Source organism: Eucyclogobius newberryi, unplaced genomic scaffold (assembly GCF_026437365.1).
Source record: "Eucyclogobius newberryi isolate DKJ021-1_F unplaced genomic scaffold, fEucNew1.0.hap1 SCAF_12, whole genome shotgun sequence".
NCBI lineage: Eukaryota > Metazoa > Chordata > Actinopteri > Gobiiformes > Gobiidae > Eucyclogobius > Eucyclogobius newberryi.
In genome coordinates, this window is record NW_027315746.1 from 32,321,977 (window position 1) to 32,339,096 (window position 17,120).

At 49.7% G+C, this 17,120-nt stretch overlaps 1 protein-coding gene across 1 annotated transcript in view; it reads left to right on the top strand.

Annotated features, from left to right (window-relative positions):
- Positions 1-17,120, top strand: part of dlg1b (discs large MAGUK scaffold protein 1b) — a 103,564-nt gene that overhangs the window by 44,268 nt on the left and 42,176 nt on the right. Inside the window, 6 exon segments of the mRNA XM_072441920.1 lie at positions 7,290-7,343; positions 7,453-7,503; positions 8,860-8,984; positions 10,804-10,973; positions 14,882-15,018; positions 16,208-16,352. Coding sequence (XP_072298021.1) covers positions 7,290-7,343; positions 7,453-7,503; positions 8,860-8,984; positions 10,804-10,973; positions 14,882-15,018; positions 16,208-16,352 — 682 coding nt within the window.

The window sequence follows — 17,120 nt, forward strand, 5'->3', positions numbered from 1 at the left end:
CTCCCCCGCACCGCACCGGCTCGTCTCCCCCGCACCGCACCGGCACGTCCCCCCCGCACCGGCTCGTCTCCCCCGCACCGGCTCGTCTCCCCCGCACCGCACCGGCTCGTCTCCCCCGCACCGCACCGGCTCGTCTCCCCCGCACCGCACCGGCTCGTCTCCCCCGCACCGCACCGGCTCGTCTCCCCGGCACCGGCTCGTCTCCCCCGCACCGCACCGGCTCGTCTCCCCCGCACCGCACCGGCTCGTCCCCCCCGCACCGCACCGGCTCGTCTCCCCCGCACCGGCTCGTCTCCCCCGCACCGCACCGGCTCGTCTCCCCCGCACCGGCTCGTCTCCCCCGCACCGCACCAGCTCGTCTCCCCCGCACCGCACCGGCTCGTCCCCCCCGCACCGCACCGGCTCGTCTCCCCCGCACCGCACCGGCTCGTCTCCCCCGCACCGCACCGGCTCGTCTCCCCTGCACCGCACCGGCTCGTCTCCCCCGCACCGCACCGGCTCGTCTCCCCCGCACCGCACCGGCTTGTCTCCCCCGCACCGCACCGGCTCGTCTCCCCCGCACCGCACCGGCTCGTCCCCCCCGCACCGCACCGGCTCGTCTCCCCCGCACCGGCTCGTCTCCCCCGCACCGCACCGGCTCGTCTCCCCCGCACCGGCTCGTCTCCCCCGCACCGCACCGGCTCGTCTCCCCCGCACCGCACCGGCTCGTCTCCCCCGCACCGCACCGGCTCGTCTCCCCCGCACCGCACCGGCTCGTCTCCCCCGCACCGCACCGGCTCGTCTCCCCCGCACCGCACCGGCTCGTCTCCCCCGCACCGCACCGGCTCGTCTCCCCCGCACCGCACCGGCTCGTCTCCCCCGCACCGCACCGGCTCGTCTCCCCCGCACCGCACCGGCTCGTCTCCCCCGCACCGGCTCGTCTCCCCCGCACCGGCTCGTCTCCCCCGCACCGCACCGGCTCGTCTCCCCCGCACCGCACCGGCTCGTCTCCCCCGCACCGCACCGGCTCGTCTCCCCCGCACCGCACCGGCTCGTCCCCCCCGCACCGCACCGGCTCGTCTCCCCCGCACCGGCTCGTCTCCCCCGCACCGCACCGGCTCGTCTCCCCCGCACCGGCTCGTCTCCCCCGCACCGCACCGGCTCGTCTCCCCCGCACCGCACCGGCTCGTCTCCCCCGCACCGCACCGGCTCGTCTCCCCCTCACCGCACCGGCTCGTCTCCCCCGCATCGCACCGGCTCGTCTCCCCCGCACCGGCTTGTCTCCCCCGCACCGCACCGGCTCGTCTCCCCCGCACCGCACCGGCTCGTCCCCCCCGCACCGCACCGGCTCGTCTCCCCCGCACCGGCTCGTCTCCCCCGCACCGCACCGGCTCGTCCCCCCCGCACCGCACCGGCTCGTCTCCCCCGCACCGGCTCGTCTCCCCCGCACCGCACCGGCTCGTCCCCCCCGCACCGCACCGGCTCGTCTCCCCCGCACCGGCTCGTCTCCCCCGCACCGCACCGGCTCGTCTCCCCCGCAGTCTCCCTCTCTGCCCGCCGAGTCGTCCAATTGCCTGGCCGCTGCCGCGCGTTGTGCTGGTTCATCCTCCGCCGCGGGGGGCACGGGGAGACAAGTCGCGGCCCCCTCCTCTCCTCCTGCTTCTCCTCCTCCTCCTCGCTCTCTCTCCCCCGCCGTCAGTGCAGCAAGCCCGCTCACACACGCTAGCCACACGCAGCATGCTCAACTCCGTGTGGTACGCCAAAAAGATGGGCCGCCGCATCATGGGCACCCTGCGGAGGACCAAGCGACTCCACCGGCGCCTCCTGTTGGTAGGTGTCCCCCCCACCCACCAGACAGCGCTCTCCTCCTGCGTCATTCATTCCACAAGTCAACATCTCATCTGCTCCTCACGCACATGGACACAGTGGGCTTGATATGCCTGCATTTTCCACTCATGCGTTCAAAATGAAACGTCGGAACGGACAACGTCATAACTTCAGATGGAAACGATTCACCGTTTTTCCAAATTAGTTTTTTTCTACTTTGATCTTCTCCTGTAATTGCGCTCAACCGGTGGTGTCGATTAAGCCGTCATCCTCGGCTTTCTCTGAGCGGATACGTTCTGACTCTAAGCATCAGAATGCATGTCATAACTTGAGATGGATTCATATTTGTTGTTTTATGCATCTTCTCCTGTAATTGTGCTCAAACAGGTGTTTATGCCTCCATCCTTTTCTTATTTTTTATTCTTTTTCTCATGAGTTCCAAAATGTAAACATCAAAATGGACTATTGCACAATGTCATAACTTAAGATGTATACGTCTCATTATTTTAAGCTTTTTTCTTGTGTTTCTACTTTGATCTTCTCTTGTAATTACGCTCAGTGTTTATCGATGCTCATCCTCGGCGTTTCCCCCAGAACCTCATGAATTCTAAAATTGAACATCAGAATTCTCCCCCATATGTGCTCTCATTGGCTTCTTCTTTCTCACTCTTATCCTCGTGTCTAAATTTAAGATCATAATTGACATTGACCGTCAACCCATGGGACAAGTCACATTTCCCACAAGATGAGACAAAACCTGAGATCGGCACAACAATCCACAGATTGTACTCTTAATTAAAGATAGAAATTTGGTAACTGAAGGATTCTAGATGCAGAATATCTAATGAATCGTACAAAGTATATTAATGATAAAAATCTGAAATAATATTTTATTTTGTGAAAATTTTGACTTTATATTGCCAGTGTTTGATGGAGGAAGGCTGTCTTGCACCATGGAGGAAAGTTTCATGATTATATTTGGATTTGTTGGACTGCGTGAAGTCATTTGGATACAGAACTTTTGAATTTGAAGATGTATTTTTGTCCACTTTGACCACCCACGTGTCCAGGTGTCTCGCCCGGTGGACAGTGGCCGTACACGTATCCATCGTCTGCTTTTGGAGTGGAACCTCTAACCTTGGGGTGAGGACAGGGGACGTGTAGTGAACCGTGATGCGGCGCATAAACACGGCAGATGTGAGAGCCCCTGCAGTAGCATGCCTGCCCGTGGTCGCCTAGCAACAGCTGGCTCTGCGCGGATCAGGCACAGGCTAACCACACTCTACGGCTGCGGAGTAACGATCGACCTGGCCGTGTGTCCAGGTGGAAGATCAGAGTCCGCACCGTGGACATGGAGTGTGTTTACTGGAGTTATGATTGAGTGTTATGGTTATGACATGTGCTCAGAGGAATACTCACATCCCCGTGTACACGCGGACGCAGAGTATTCAGGGTATTTAGAGCTAGTGACACACATAAGGAGCTAAACATGTCAGCAACTTGGCACATTTTGGCTTTTATAGCACTTGTCTATAACAACAAAGGGACAAGATAAATGAAAAAAGAACATACAATTGTAGAAGGCAACATCAGTTAACATTAAGCATTTTAGAGTTTTTGCCAAGCACATAAATGAATAAATAAAAAGACAAAGACAAAAACAAACAGAAAAAAATTAAATAAATAAAATGGTGCCTCCAAGTAGTAATCTACACTTAAAGCTTTGGCTCATATTGTAGTTTTACACACTAATATTGACATGTTGTATTCTATTTCACGTTTAAAATAAAACACTGAAATACAACACGCATAATTATTCATAACTTCTGTGTTTTTTAGGTAAGCCTATTTCTACTTTAGTAAGTGACCCCACTACTTATGAGATCAGTATAGTGTGTGTATATATATATATATATATATATATATATATAGTGTTACAAATATATTAACTGTTAGGACCCAGGGGTTACCGGGTTGTTCCACAGCACTTTAGTTTACTTTTTAACATTGTTCTAGCTAATGTTTCTCTATGAACCTTTTGCACCACTGACAAAAACATGACAGATTTAGTCAATAACTGTCACTTTTTAAGGATGAGGTAAACAACTTCATCTCCGTGGGGAAATTTGTCCTCTGCATATTTGTCGTAGGGAATTAGGATTGTTTGAATTGTCGACCTGTAGAAGGTGTTAGGACGTTTTGCTTGTTACGTAACATATTAAAGATTTTATCAGACACGTTTTTTTTTTTATCGTTTGCCGAAATGTCAGTTTATGACTGACTCCTGGCCCCAGCCTCTGTCACTGTCGGCTTGTGCATTATTGATGTGCTCGGATTGCCCTGCACCCATCAGCACCCTGCACTGGTCCACCCACGGCCCCCATCTGAGCCCCTCCCCTCCTGCTCCTGCTCCCGTCAGAACTCAGACGGGTGCAAACCAGGACCGTCTTTGCTTGAGATCCATCAGATGTTTGCCAATTGTGGATTGTAAAACTGGATTATTTCTCAACGTAACTGGATAATGTTCTGGAATACCCACAGACCTACTTTTACACTTTCGGATTTTTGGACTTTATCGTGGGAACATGTTATGTCTTTGTCTGGCGAGTGGAGTTTTTCTTGTTTCTTAATAGTTTAGTCCTGATGAGTCTAGTTTTGTCCTATTTCTGTCCATGTCCTCTCCTGGTTTGGTCCTGGTTTGGTTCCATATCAGTTCTGCTCTTGTCCTTTTCCTCTCCTTGCTTAATCTTGGTTTAATCCTGTTTTAGTCTTGTTCAGCCCTAATTCATTCCTGGTTAAATTATGTTTTAATCCTGGTTGAACTCACTTCTTGCTTAGTCTTATTTAGTTCATGGTCGTCCCTGATATAATCCTGAGTTAATCCTGTTTCAGTTCTAGTTCAGCCCCAGGTTCATCCTGGTTTAGCCTCAGGTTTAGACCCGGCTCCTAGTGTTTGTGGACATTGCTTGATACGATGAGATCCAACACAGCGGCTGCCCTCCTGCCCGGCTCTGACCGCTCGCTCCCTTGCTGCAGGCCGCACGCGCCGGGCCTGCCCCATGCACACTGTGGAGCACGTGAGCACCCACAGCCTCACACGCAGGTCTCGCTGCGCACGTTCACCGCCTGCACAGTGCCCTGCCGCGCGCATGGACGCTTCCTCACCCTGCGCGACTCGGTTAAAAAGAGTCCCACCAAAAGCACCGCGAAAGTGGGCTTCCGCAGAGAAGCCCTGTCCTGGGACACGTGGGTGCCTGGTCAGGTACATGCACACAAGGGCCAGAAAATACTTGAGTACATAAAGTTAACTTGAAATAGTCCTGGTTTAGGATATGAGGGTTTTCAGTTTACTACTAATGTACTTTTGAACTGGTTTAATATATAGCCACAGGCCCTGAGCCCCCAGGCTCTGGGTCCATAGGCCCCGAGCCCCCAGGTTCTGGGTCCACAGGCTGCCGTGGGTCCACAGGCCCCGAGCCCCCAGGCTCTGGGTCCACAGGCTGCTGTGGGTCCACAGGCTCTGGGTCCACAGGTCCATAGGCCCCGAGCCCACAGGCTGCTGTGGGTCCACAGGCTCTGGGTCCACAGGCCCTGGGTCCACAGGCCCTGGGTCCAGCGACAGAGCTCTGCTACGAGAGCAACTAATGCCCATATAGAAGTAATGTTTTCTTAATACATCATACCTGAATTATACTTTTTTATCATGACGCCAATCTTAATAATTCACAAAAAAACATTTTGTATATCCAGTTAAAAGGAAACGACTTTTTCTCTGCTCTTTCTGCATTTATTTCAAGTTTTAACCTCTTTATGTAATGCATTTTCTTTGGCCAATGTTAGATGCTTTATGCACTGTAAATATAATAGTTTGGGTCTTGATGCGAGTGCTATGCTTTGATAAACCGGAAACAGCTTTCAGCTTTGTTTTGCATCAGTGGAAATAGCGGTTTATCAAAATCAAGTCAGTGAAAATACTTTCTGTTTCCGGTGTTCTCGCTGATGGGTTTTAGCATGGTGGGCCGCCATGCTCCGGCTCGTCCCCGCCACGCCCAAAAGATACCGCCAGGTTGAAGAAAAAAAAACGATAGTGTTTTTTATTCAAGTCACATATAACAATATCATAGATTACCGTGCGAGCGGGGTAGGCGCGATCAAAACATTTGTAAGTACTTTTCGCTTGCCCCCTACAACGCTTGCACGGTTTGTCCCACCGCCATCCTTCAACCTCAGCCCAGCGAGAACACTGGTTTCTATCTGCTTTTTGACGTTTGAGTCTGCGTTCTCTCTTATCCAATCATCTGGCTCAAAAGCAGTCAGACCGCTGTAGAAGATGGATCTCTCTGCCCACTTTTGGTCACTTAAATAGACCGGTAAGGTTCACTTAGGACACTAGACACAGAAATATGCTCCAAAGTAGGTTTTATTTATTGAAGGTTATGTTTGGGTGATGTCAGTTGCCTCTGGACAAGAGCCAGGACTTGAACATGGAGACGCATTCTGCCATTAAAGAACCACGAAGAGTTCCAAGGCATTTTGTGGGAGCAGGGCCAGTTGAAACGAGGCTTGTGTTGTGTACATAGATGCTTGTTGTGTTGTGGAATGTAGGTCTGATCAATGCTATTGACCACTCAGCCTGGATAGAAGCAGCCCCTCTGTGACCAGGGAAACCACGCTCTGTTTAGTCTTTATTTGTTCTTTTATGTCATTTCTAAATATTATTATATAGAAATAGGCCTGTCAGGATAATAGGGATGTAACAATATGCAAATCTCACCGTGTGATATTATTTCGGGATGAACCTTATGGGGAGATATTTATTGCAATATTGTGGGAAAGCTCAGGGTTTTGATGTTACGTTTTCTGTTTTAAGTGTAATAATAAGTAATAGTCATTCTTATTCATTTTTCCGAGATTCCTATGGAAACACACTATGAACAGCTCGGGGCTCGTGCTTCCCGTTGTCTGAATACAAGTGTGGAAAGCATGCAGTTTTGCCATTTGGCTCATACGGCGGCTCATACGGCGGCTCGTACGGGTCACACAGCACAAAGGATCTTGGGATATGTTGTCTTAGAGTTTAGAGACGCCAACAATATTGTGGCAATATTGCTGCAATATTGCTGCAATAATGGGATACTGCCAATACCGTTACATTATTAATGACAGAGGGTGGCAGCGGATCCGATGATGATAGATTTACGTGGTTTCTATGGTGTCCTTTGGCAAGACACTTAACCTGCCTGGTTTCTAATCTTTTACAGTAAATAACTTGAGTGTTAGAATGCACTGGTTTTAAAAATGATTACTAGACGTCAGTCCGTTGTTCCTTTTGCTTGTCTGACATGGTGTTTCTGTGGGATGTTCACGTTGTGTATTTTTTGCTTCCTCAGAAAAGTTGAGCGTTGAAATACAGGATCCTGGTTTTAGTCTTGGATCCGTCTGGTCCAATATGGTTGTGTGACTGTTTTTTTCCCTCTCTCCAGGCGAACCCTCCTCCGGTGGTGGTGAACACAGAGACCCTGGACACACCACCTTATGTGAGTTCATCCTTTCATGTGTTGTACTTGAATTCTGGTTCAGATCTAAACCAGAATTTGTTTTGAGCGTGTACAGTAGGAGCTAAGTGTTGCCCTCCTTGTAATGCAGGTGAACGGGACAGAGGCAGACTATGAGTACGAGGAGATCTCTCTGGAGCGGGTAAGTCCTCATGATCCAGGGTGGTCCGGGGGTGGTCCGGGGTGGTCCGGGTCAGAGATGGGAGAGTGTAGTCTATTAAACAAAAGTTTACAAACTAAGCAGTTTAAGAAGAAATTATATAAATAATGTGTCTCATAATCTGGGTTGAATGGAGAGTGTAATGTGATATTTCTGCATTTTTGTTTTGGTTAATTTGCAGCCCAAAAAATGTAAAATGGACGTTTTGACGCTGCGGTGTGAACGCCCTTTAATACAGACATTTACAGGCACGTTTTCACACGTTTGATATTAACTACCATAATACTTTCAGATTATATTGGGATGTTCACTTTTGCCAATATTGCAATGCCCACTGGCCCCACCCATAGTGCGGATATAGCCCAGGAGATGGAGTAAAATATTTGCAATAGTAACTATTTACTAGATTCAGTTCCTAATTAGACTCATTTCTCTGTGAATATGATTCTGATCATATCTTAAAATATAGAGAACACAATGTGTCCCCTGGACAGTGCTTTCATTGTCCACTGTCTTCTACAGTCCCCCCCCGGCTTAAAGTCTGAAAAGTACAGTAGTACTTGGATGGGACAGACACCTCAGTGGGGCAGCAGTGGCTACTGAAGTGTGGCGTGAATGAGTGACTTTGATTGTCTGGAAAAGCTCTGTATAAGACTAATGTACTAATCTTATTATGAAATTAAAATATTCATGCCACACATTGTTTTTCCATTGAATGATACATCTATGTTACATCTAAACTTTATGGTGAGACACCCATTATTGGCTGGTTCAACCACAAAGTGCAAAGAAATAAGCTGGTAGAGACAGAGACAAAGACCGCTGTTTGTCTCCCCATCTAACGCACTGAAAAGTGATCCCAATTAAATTATTCATTATTAACTTCACTTAAGTCACATCATTCAACCTGATTCTGGATCTGTTCTGTGTACTTGGACTGGAGCTCATTCATTTGGGAGCTCATTTGAACATTTGCACATCAGAGCTACTTAAAGTTGAATAAGTTACAGTCAAGCGTTACATTTTTATGTAACATTTTCATAAATTATAACTTGTTCTTAAAGGATTATATGATCTAAACATGACAAAGCAGGTCTATTTTGCCCTCTTTGTCCATTGACATCCATAGAAAACGAAGGATTGAAATCCAAGCAAAACATTTAACTACTTCCATCCCTGGTCAGCAGTCTGTCCTGGAGTCGGGTGGTGGGTGATACTGGTGGAGACAGTATTTACTGTAGAAATGCTAGAATTGTTTCATGTGCTGAATGAAAATGTTTGACCCATTAATAAAAAATAAAATAAAAACATCATTAACATTCTCTTATAACGTACTAGGGTAACTCTGGTCTGGGCTTCAGCATCGCGGGAGGCACAGACAACCCTCACATCGGAGACGATCCAAGTATCTTCATCACCAAAGTCATCCCAGGAGGAGCAGCGGCACAGGACGGCAGGCTCAGGTCAGTGACAGACAGGACCAGGACGGCAGGCTCAGGTCAGTGACACAGGTGTAGGAGCAGGACGGCAGGCTCAGGCCAGTGACACAGGTGTAGGAGCAGGACGGCAGGCTCAGGTCAGTGACACAGACAGGAGCAGGACGGCAGGCTCAGGTCAGTGACGCAGGTGTAGGAGCAGGACGGCAGGCTCAGGTCAGTGACACAGACAGGAGTAGGACGGCAGGCTCAGGTCAGTGACACAGGTGTAGGAGCAGGACGGCAGGCTCAGGCCAGTGACACAGGTGTAGGAGCAGGACGGCAGGCTCAGGTCAGTGACACAGACAGGAGCAGGACGGCAGGCTCAGGTCAGTGACGCAGGTGTAGGAGCAGGACGGCAGGCTCAGGTCAGTGACACAGACAGGAGTAGGACGGCAGGCTCAGGTCAGTGACACAGGTGTAGGAGCAGGACGGCAGGCTCAGGTCAGTGACACAGACAGGAGTAGGACGGCAGGCTCAGGTCAGTGACACAGGCAGGAGCAGGACAACAGGTGTAGGTCTGTGACAGGCAGGAGCAGGACGACAGGTGTAGTGCAGTTACATGAATTAAACAAAGCGTGGGTCAGATTCCCCCCCCGCCCTGTGGACTGTGTTTCACTTTTACTATGGCGACGGGGGCGGTGCTGACGGGGGCGGTGCTGACGGGGGCGGGGCTCCTCTCGGTGCTCGGGTTTCTACAGAGAAACTGTCCGGTACTGCTCAGTTTGAATATAATCATGAAAAGAAAACAAAGTAAAAGTTAATTTTTAAAGAAAAAATATGTGATTTTTAAATTTTTTTACTTGTATTTCTTGTTTTACTGTACAAACCTATCAAACCATTTCTCTTTCCGCTCGATCAACTCTAATTTACTTTCAGTAATATCCGTGGGACAGATCAACAGATCAAGCCTGTATAAGACTTTAAAAGAAAAAAAGGCGGGGGCCGGGGGAGGAGCAATGGGGTACAATGACCAATGAGGAAAAAGTAGGTCACCAGAAAATAAGTTTGACAATCGCTGGGATAGAATAATGACAATACGGATCCTGTAGTACATAGTGGTACACAGTAGTACACAGTAGTACACAGTAGTACACAGTAGTACACAGTAGTACAGAGGAGTACAGAGGTTAGCCCCCCTGAGGAAAATCAAACCTCTGTGGAGCAATGTTCTATGTACAGAACACTGCACGGCTGGTTTCAAGATGTCAAACCTTATTTTCATACGTACAAAAAGGCACTTACTATGTCCTCCACATGCGTCTGTAACAATACAGAACGCACATGAGAGTTGTTATATTTGCCTCTTACAAGTTGGTTTGTCTTTGTCGGCGCCACTGAAGTGTCCATAGTACATGTCACGCTCTATCACGGTGTGAAATTTGACTTACACTATGCATTCTGGGATTGAAACACGCCCAGCAGCGTCATCACAACAAACATGGCCGCGCCCGTGTCCCCCGCATGTTCCCCCCGCTCGCCTTCGCTACCAAAATAAAGGATAGCGGCGTACAAAAGGTCGATTGAAATATCTTAAAATCGTGAGATTTAGTCTCCTGATCGGGTTGATCGAGACGCTTTCCGTCATTGACTGTTGAAGCCTGACCCCTGGACTGTTGAAGCCTGACCCCTGGACTATTGAAGCCTGACCCCTGGACTGTTGAAGCCTGACCCCTGGACTGTTGAAGCCTGACCTCTGGACTGTTGAAGCCTGACCCCTGGACTGTTGAAGCCCGACCCCTGGACTGTTGAAGCCTTAGTTTCTTTGTAGTGTTTGAGTCTTAACGTGGTGAACGTGTCTCCTCAGAGTGAACGATGTGATCCTGAGGGTGAACGAGGCCGATGTCCGCGACGTGAGCCACAGTCGAGCCGTGGAGGCGCTGAAGGACGCCGGCTCTCTGGTGCGGCTCTACGTGAGGAGGAGGAAGGCCCTGAACGAGAAGCTCATGGAGATCAAGCTGGTCAAAGGGCCCAAAGGTCAGCACCTGTCTGCACTCAGCCTAACACCTGTCTGCACTCGGCCTAACACCTGTCTGCACTCGGCCCAACACCTGTCTGCGCTCAGCCTCACGCCTGTCACACCTGTCCACGCTCAGCCTCACACCTGTCCACGCTTAGCCTCACCTGTCCACGCTCAGCCTCACACCTGTCCACGCTTAGCCTCACACCTGTCCACGCTCAGCCTCACCTGTCCACGCTCAGCCTCACACCTGTCCACGCTCAGCCTCACCTGTCCACGCTCAGCCTCACCTGTCCACGCTCAGCCTCACCTGTCCATGCTCAGCCTCACACCTGTCCATGCTCAGCCTCACACCTGTCCACGCTCAGCCTCACACCTGTCCACGCTCAGCCTCACCTGTCCACGCTCAGCCTCACCTGTCCACGCTTAGCCTCACACCTGTCCATGCTCAGCCTCACACCTGTCCACGCTCAGCCTCACTCCTGTCCACACTCAGCCTCACCTGTCCATGCTCAGCCTCACACCTGTCCACGCTCAGCCTCACACCTGTCCACGCTCAGCCTCACACCTGTCCACGCTCAGCCTCACACCTGTCCACGCTCAGCCTCACACCTGTCCACGCTCAGCCTCACTCCTGTCCACACTCAGCCTCACCTGTCCATGCTCAGCCTCACACCTGTCCACGCTCAGCCTCACACCTGTCCATGCTCAGCCTCACACCTGTCCACGCTCAGCCTCACACCTGTCCATGCTTAGCCTCACACCTGTCCACGCTCAGCCTCACACCTGTCCACGCTCAGCCTCACACCTGTCCATGCTCAGCCTCACACCTGTCCACGCTCAGCCTCACACCTGTCCATGCTTAGCCTCACACCTGTCCACGCTCAGCCTCACACCTGTCCACGCTCAGCCTCACACCTGTCCATGCTCAGCCTCACACCTGTCCACACTCAGCCTCACCTGTCCATGCTCAGCCTCACACCTGTCCACGCTCAGCCTCACACCTGTCCATGCTCAGCCTCACACCTGTCCACGCTTAGCCTCACACCTGTCCACGCTCAGCCTCACACCTGTCCACGCTCAGCCTCACACCTGTCCATGCTCAGCCTCACACCTGTCCACGCTCAGCCTCACACCTGTCCATGCTTAGCCTCACACCTGTCCACGCTCAGCCTCACACCTGTCCACGCTCAGCCTCACACCTGTCCATGCTCAGCCTCACACCTGTCCACACTCAGCCTCACCTGTCCATGCTCAGCCTCACACCTGTCCACGCTCAGCCTCACACCTGTCCATGCTCAGCCTCACACCTGTCCACGCTTAGCCTCACACCTGTCCACGCTCAGCCTCACACCTGTCCACGCTCAGCCTCACACCTGTCCATGCTCAGCCTCACACCTGTCCACGCTCAGCCTCACACCTGTCCATGCTTAGCCTCACACCTGTCCACGCTCAGCCTCACACCTGTCCACGCTCAGCCTCACACCTGTCCATGCTCAGCCTCACACCTGTCCACACTCAGCCTCACCTGTCCATGCTCAGCCTCACACCTGTCCACGCTCAGCCTCACACCTGTCCATGCTCAGCCTCACACCTGTCCACACTCAGCCTCACCTGTCCACACTCAGCCTCACCTGTCCATGCTCAGCCTCACACCTGTCCACGCTCAGCCTCACACCTGTCCATGCTCAGCCTCACACCTGTCCACGCTCAGCCTCACCTGTCCATATTTAGATGTATAACATAACAAGCAGCTGGAGAGTTCCCATTTTATTAGATGGTGGACAAAAAGGAATAAAGTCCAGGGTCCCACTGGTCAGCAATTCTGCTCTATTTACTGTGGTCAAAAGTTATTCCTCACTTCACGTCCTGATCATTTACCGATCATTTATAAGTCCTTTCACCACATTCAGAGGCCAGAGCAGAGAGGTCACAGCAGAGTGTCACAGTGCAGCTGACCACTAGCATCACTAGCATCACTAGCATGCTAGTTGTTGGGGAGCAGCTATCAATGATTTTAGTGATTGAGTAATTTATGGATTATTTTCTTTGAATAATTGAGTAAACGATAAAAATGTTTATGCTCTCTAAAACCATTTTAAATATTAGTTTAAATAAACATTATAGTTCATAGTAATAAATAACAAATCAGGTGTTTCTGTGTGTGAACGAGAGCATTTCACTTCAGTCCAAATAGTTTTGGATAGAATATGTTTGAAGTACTCGTCCCCTGAGCCGTCACTTGTTTCACACAAACTAAACTTCACACTCGTGAGTTTAAAATCCTCTCTGTTGTGCTGAAGCTGCTGCAGGTCCAGAATGAGCTGCGTGTGAAATGAAAGCACCACAGATTTCTGCGTTTTTAATTAAATATGTAAATTAAACAAATCATTGAGGTAATTTTTTACATGAAAAAGAAATGGGTAAAGCCCTTTTGAACATAATATCTAATAATTACCAGTAGAATAATCGAATGATGGGATTTTTCAGACGCTGACAGTTTCAGATTGACTTTTGTATTGCGTCTAATACATGCTAATGTCTGATACATGCTAATGTTGTCTGATACATGCTAACATGTAAACAGTTGTTGCATTAAATGTTATTCCATCATTGTCCTCTTAAATGTGAGGATTGTAAGGTTTAGTCCATAATTACTTGATGATGATAGAACAATACTTTTGAAGCTCAATATTTAGTGTGGTATTTCATTTTATTCTTTTATAGTACAATAAGATTTGAGCCATATAGCGTTGAATAAATAACTCGATATAGATACAGACAACAGTTTATTGTGATATTTTCAATAAGTTGTGCGTCACACTGCATTATCGTGATGGTAAGATGAGACTATGAGACAATGTGCTTTTTTGAGCTTTTAGAACATTGTTCCTCTGTCAATAACATCTCTGAAGTTGTTTTGAGCTTCATTCACGCTAATTTAAATCATTATATTTAGTGAGTCCAGTCCCTCTGTTCCACATTCCACAGATTTGTGATGTTAAGCTAGTGATCGGGAGGTCCCCTGTGCTCCGGCGGTCCCCTGTGCTCCTGCTAAATTGACATTTTCTTCTGTTTTAACCCTGTTATAATTGATGTTCTCTCATCAAAATCATCCCTGGATTTGCATTTAGCTTCATTCACCCTGGTTTGATGAATCACACACACTGAATTTCTAATGTGTGACGTTTTCTCGATGGTGACGTGGCTGAGAATCGTCCGTGAGTCGTCACCAGATTCGTTCTGAGCATTTCTGTCTTAGATCACATTCATTGCAGCTGTTTGCTAACATTAGCATACCAGCACAAGCTCCCCTATGTAATTCCCTCTGCTGCCATTAGATGGAGCTCTTATTTTATTCTCGACATGGGAAACACTTGACTGTTATTAAGAGCAGTGCAGAGCTCAGGGGCCCGTCTGCAGAGCTCAGGGGCCCGTCTGCAGATCTGGGTCTAGTCTGGCTCAGGAGCTTGGCTGGAGGATTATCTATGGTGCATGTTTTAGGTTAAAAGAGTTTGGACTCTTTGTTACTTTTTTTGATGCTTGTCTGCTGTTAACCCTTACCATGGTGTGTGTCTGTCTGTCTGTCTGTGTCTGTCTGTCTGTCTGTGTGTGTGTGTGTGTCTGTCTCTGTGTGTCTTCTGTGTGTGTGTTTTCTGTGTCTGTCTGTGTGTCTCTGTGTGTGTCTGTGTCTTCTGTTGTGTGTCTTCTCTGTGCGTGTCTTCTGTGTCTGTCTGTCTGTCTCTGTGTATGTCTCTGTGTGTATGTGTGTCTCTGTGTGTCTTCTGTGTGTCTGTCTCTGTCTGTCTCTGTGTATGTGTGTCTCTGTGTGTGTCTGTGTGTCTTCTGTTGTGTGTCTTCTCTGTGCGTGTCTTCTGTGTCTGTCTGTCTGTCTGTCTCTGTGTGTGTGTGTCTCTGTGTCCAGGCCTGGGCTTCAGCATCGCGGGTGGAGTCGGGAACCAGCACATTCCCGGAGACAACAGCATCTACGTCACAAAGATCATCGAGGGCGGAGCCGCGCACAAGGACGGCCGGCTGCAGATCGGGGACAAGTTGCTCGCAGTAAGGACGGACCTGTGACTCTAGTCTGGTCTCACAGGTGAAGGGTCAAGGATCAAGGCCTTCGGTTGCACGTGTGGGTTCCAAGTATCGCTTTAGTATAGTATTTGATTCCTAAGATAAAAGCGGAAATGTCAGTCACACTTTGATTAGTTTTAAACACAAATACATATATTTTTTTGTTTATCTCCGTCATCTGTACCTGAAAGCAGCTCATTTTCAGGGTCTACAGTTCTTTTAAAAGACATGTATCTAAAACAATTATAAATATTACAGTTCTCGTTCACTATTTTTACATAAGACGCATACATTTCATCTAACTGTCATGTAATAAAATAAAATTGTCTAGTATTGTATATCCATAAAAACATAAACACATTTCATGGCAATGATAAAAGAGAAATAAAGATGACCACGTCTGAGCATTGAGTAGATTTCGTCTGTAGAGAAGGTTTTTGATGGGTCCTGGTGGTTTTGTTTTGGTTGAGAGGCTTTTTCTTACATGTTGTAGTAAGACGAGCTGCTTTTACTTTGGGTGCAAAGTAAAAGCAGCTCCTTCTTGCCTCCCAAGAAGGAGATCATGGGTTTGATTCCCGGACAGACTCTAAATTGACCCTAGTGAATGAACGTGAGAGTGAATGTGAGTCTGTCATGTCTATGTCTCTGTGTTGACCCTGCGACGAGTTGGCCACTGTCCAGGATGTACCCCGCCTAAGGCCCAAAGTCACTGGGATAGGCTCCAGTCACCCGCGACCCCGAAAGGGAACAAGCGGGAGAAGATGGATGGTTAGTTTAAGTCTTATAAGTAGTTGTTGTACCTCCTCATTCCTTGCCTGTGTTCTTTACCATAGCGTCCACTTGTGAGGGTCAAGACTAAGTACTGTTGTGATTTAGACTCTTTTTCTTGTTCTACTAATGTATCAGTGATTAGGTTCCAGACACTGGCTCATGTCACTCACTGAAAAATGGATTGACAATACCTAGTGTAGCCACACCAGTCCATTAAGCAATGAAAGGAGCTATATTCTGAATAATTCGGCATTATATGGATTTTTAAATTACTTTGGACATCTTTACTTATCTTGGCTGGTGCATGAAAGCCGCGACACAGAAGGTGCGTTTGTCCCTTTGTTGGGTCTTTGGTGCAGGTGTCTGTCTGGTACAAGTGTGATGTGTTGTGTTGCACTTGCAGGTGAACAGCTCATGTCTGGAGGAGGTGACCCATGAACACGCCGTCACAGCCCTGAAGAACACTCCTGATGTGGTGTATCTGAAGGTGTCCAAACCCAACAGTGTCTTCATCAACGACAGCTACGCACCGCCAGACATCACCAACTGTAAGAGCACACACCGGGACTGTAAGAGCACACACCGGGACTGTAAGAGCACACACCGGGACTGTAAGAGCACACACCGGGACTGTAAGAGCACACACCGGGACTGTAAGAGCACACACCCGGGCTCGCTCGGCTCTGCTCTCCTCTGGCCTCCTCTCTCCTCTGTTCTCCTCTCCTCTGCTCTCATCTCTCCTCTCCTCTGCTCTCATCTCTCCTCTCCTCTGCTCTCCTCTCCTCTGCTCTCCTCTCCTCTCCTCTGCTCTCCTCTCCTCTGCTCTCCTCTCCTCTGCTCTCCTCTCTCCTCTCCTCTCCTCTGCTCTCCTCTCCTCTCCTCTGCTCTCCTCTTCTCTCCTCTTCTCTCCTCTCCTCTCCTCTCCTCTCCTCTGCTCTGCTCTGCTCTCCTCTCCTCTGCTCTCCTCTCTCCTCTCCTCTGCTCTCCTCTCCTCTCCCCTGCTCTCCTCTTCTCTCCTCTCCTCTGCTCTGCTCTCCTCTCCTCTCCTCTGCTCTCCTCTGCTCTCCTCTGCTCTCCTCTCCTCTCCTCTGCTCTCCTCTCCTCTGCTCTCCTCTCTCCTCTGCTCTCCTCTCTCCCCTCTGCTCTCCTCTCCTCGGCTCTGCTCTCCTCTCTCCTCTCCTCTGCTCTCCTCTCCTCAAAACACATCAAAGAATTGTGACAATCTTGATTTTGGTCTTGATTCTTTGGAAAATGCCGTTGCCTCAGGGTCAATAATCTGATCCAAACTCGTGTGTAAAAGCTGCTCTCTGTGTCCT